The sequence below is a fragment of the Chenopodium album genome, chromosome 6 (genome assembly GCF_948465745.1).
Source record: "Chenopodium album chromosome 6, dcCheAlbu1.1, whole genome shotgun sequence".
NCBI lineage: Eukaryota > Viridiplantae > Streptophyta > Magnoliopsida > Caryophyllales > Amaranthaceae > Chenopodium > Chenopodium album.
In genome coordinates, this window is record NC_137839.1 from 60,248,778 (window position 1) to 60,252,322 (window position 3,545).

The 3,545-nt window shown below is 40.5% G+C and overlaps 1 protein-coding gene across 1 annotated transcript; it reads left to right on the plus strand.

Annotated features, from left to right (window-relative positions):
* The first annotated feature begins 205 nt into the window (after window positions 1-205).
* LOC145636135 (uncharacterized) lies at window positions 206-3,545 on the plus strand. Its single transcript, XM_081687598.1, has one exon. The coding sequence runs from the start codon at window positions 1,717-1,719 to the stop codon at window positions 3,424-3,426; it is 1,710 nt and encodes a 569-aa protein (XP_081543724.1). The 5' UTR covers window positions 206-1,716; the 3' UTR covers window positions 3,427-3,545.

Below are 3,545 nucleotides of genomic sequence, written 5' to 3' on the forward strand. Positions count from 1 at the left end.
TTTCTAATTACCTTTTAAATGGAGTATTATTAGATTTTGCCCAAAAAAATAATGATAAAATTGGTTCATGTAATTGATACAAGTATTAAAGAATTTACTTTAAAACCTCACTTAAATATTTTTTTTTCCAAATCAAACACCTCTAATAATTTATTTCACTATAAATTTTTTTTAGCACGATAGAAAACAGAAAAGCTATGTTCTCTCTCCTCAAAAACAAAACCCCTCCTCTCTGAAACCTAGAACTCTCCGGAGTTCCGGCGCCGCGGCCGGTTCTCCGGCGGGTTCCCCATCTACGTTTTCTTTAGTTCTTGTTCTAGTGGCAAAGTCGAAGTGGAATTAATCTTCTAAAAGGCTTGTACCTCCGCTTAGTGCTAACCTCTTCTCGCCGCAAAGTTGTGAAGGTGTTCTTATGAGATTTTTTTCCAGAGTTTTTAAGTAGTAATAGCCTTGTGAGTTAGGTATTGGAGGGTAAGAAGGTTGGTTTTCAATTTGGTTTAAGGTTTTGTTGACGAAACAAGATTCCACGGCTAGCTCTAACGCCGCCGACTACAGGTGGTTGGAAAGACCGAGTTGATAAAGGTAAAGTTAGGGTTAGGGTTTGTGAGTTTCTTGCGTTGGACTTTATTTCTCGTGCCTTTCCTCTGTATTTTGTTTCGTATAAGTTGGACCGATTTCGTTTCTCTTGGTTGTTGTGGTCGCCGTTGAAGTTAGTCGAGTATTGGCCTTCACGGTAAAGGCCGCAATCGGAGGTCGGTGTAAGTTGGTTGTTTTCTTGCCTGTTTTATGGCCTTACTTGTTTTTAACGGTTTGGTTTTAGCTTTCCTAGCTTTTATGGGTCTTTGCTTCAAGTTTGATGATCTTGGATGCGTTTCTCTTTGTTCTAATTGGGGTTTGTCAAGTTTTTTAGGGGATTTAAATGGGTGTGTTATGCTCCTGTTTATAAGAATTTTGGATATGCGAGTTTTAGTATTGTGGGGAATTTTCCATCGTTGTGGTATGATTTGGTTGACAAGGTTGGTTAGGGCTTGTAGTTTATTTGTAGTTTCCTATGTCAATTTTTTCGGTCGAAGGAGTTTCAGAAGGATGTCCCTTGATGTCCTTTGTTTGAACTTAGTAGTGGATTTTTAATCTATTACTTTGGAAAATACCTACCTTAACACTGCTCCCCAAAATGAAATGTTTGGGGGCCTTCAAAGACAATTTTGGAGGTTTATAGTACGTCAATGGTCTCTTCCTTTGAGAAGAGATCAATGGTACCCACAGTTAAGGGTATCGAATCACTTGAATTGGTGATTCACGCTTTGTTTTCCTGCCCATTTACTTAATGTAATAGGCACTTGGTGTCCTTTTCTGCTCGTTAATAATTATGCCTTAATTTGTTTGTTCGTCAACGATAGTTTTACTTCAGCTGCCAACTACCCCGACTTCTCTTTCATCACTAACTCCAAAACTACCACAACGCCCACCTAATTCAGCTCGCCGGCGGCCACCCCAGCTCCACTGGTCGCCGGCGAGTCTTCACCCCGACGATCTAGAACTTATTATCCGCTCTCATGAGTGTTTTTCTATGAGGTACTAGCTGGTATCCTACCTTGTCTAGTTAGTTTGAAGTATTTTTCTTTCCTTTCTTTGATTGTTGGTTGTCCTTAGCTGTTTTGTGACTCTTGGGGTTTCTTTGCTTGGGGTGGTAAGTTATAGAACTTTAGAGTAATTATGGGTCCTATGGGTCTTCAAGCTGCGTTAATTGATTTTCATCTAGATGATGATGGGGTGGGAGAGGAGTTGTCTGATTTTTTGAACTTTATGATGCAATTTGGGGAACCTGAAGATCTTTTGCAAATGTGTGCTAATATGAAAGAAGAGGGTAACCTTTTGTTTAAGAAAAATCTGTATGAGGAAGCCTTGTCTAAGTACGATAAAGCTACGAAACTCTTGTGTTTTGCTTTAATTGAAAATGAAGAACAAACTTCTAGTTTTTGTGATCTTGCCATTATTCTCAACCTCAATCTTGCTCTGTGTGCTATCAAGCTTAATTTATTTGCTCAAGGAAGGGAGTTATGCTCATTTGTGTTGAATTTTAATCCTGGAAATGTGAAAGCCTTATATAGAAGAGCATTCTGCTCAAAGGGGATGAATAATCTAGGGGAGGCAAAGAAGGATCTAACTCGTGCCGCCGAATATGAGCCTCAAAATGTTGATGTTGTGCGTGAATTGAACTCTATAGACAAAGTGATAGACTTGCAACCAAAAGGGAAGAGTAACTCTAGACTACCACAAATCCTAGAGGATAGGAAAGGAAAACGGGTAAAGTCTTCCGTGGAGTTGGTCTCTTCATCTAATCATGGCTTGGTAGTTGAAGATCTCAACGCTCCAATAAATCTTGGAGCTGGTCTACCTTCCCCCATGAAGTTTAATCACAGGGCTTTCCAAGTCGAGAACATATCAAACATGGACAATGAACGAGATCAGTGCGTCATTAGGAGTGGGTCTAAGAGTTGTATTTCGGAGGATGTGGATATGACTTCCCATGTTCACGAGGAGGATGTGATAAGTGTCCGTTTTTGTAACAAGATTGGGGATCCCTCAAATGGATCCTCCGTGAATCATGCAAATGATTCTTTGAAGTACGGCCTTAGTGCCGATCATGCGGAGCCCAAATATCGGTTTCGAAACCGACATAGGAGGCAGGGTTCCTTTTTATCGATCTCCAAAAAGGATTACAAAATAATGGCTCAAGGAAAACCTATCCATTACTATGATATGAGGTCGGGCTCTTACCTGGTTGTGAAGGCAGTGAACCACCCAAAAGAGAAAACTACAAGCAGAATTAGTGTAAGCCTAGAAGAAAGCAGGAGAGATCAAGAAGAGGTGCATGAAGGGGTGTGTTCGAAGGAGGAGGATTACTGTTCGGAGGTAAGTTCAAATGTAACCTCAGGAATTGATAGCTCGAGTGAAGAAGAAGGAATTTTCTCCTCCACAAAAGACGATTTTTCCACTAATCCTATCACCTCAACCACCAGTAGACTCAGAGTTCCCTCCACAACCGAGATCAGTATGAGGAGAAAGAGCCAGAAAACAGGAAGAAGAAGCACTACAATTCACCAGAAGGATAAGAGAAGAAGGAAGACAAGCAGACCGACGACAGCTATTCACAGGGAGATTCCCAATCCCCGTGTTTCCTTTGCTAATTTTGCTTATGTTTGTAGGTCCCAAGTTGGTAAGAAGAGGAAGTTCGTTAACCATCCTATGTTTGACTCCCCAAGCCACCCAAGAAAGAAATCTGCGTCTTTTAGTAGTTATTATATGTCCACGACGTCGAGTCATTATTATGTGTCTAACTCTGTGTTTCAATGTTGTAAGTCGTCTAGTATCGAGTCCACTCCCACAAACTGGAAGTACATACCAGATGTAGTGGGGGTGTAAGGGTCTTTTTTAATAAGACTTGTTCCCCAGCTGTCAAAAAAAAAAAAAAAAAATTGTTTGTTCGTCATCGTCCACTAACGCATTCTCCAAGTTCAATGGAAAGTGGAATACATAAATGA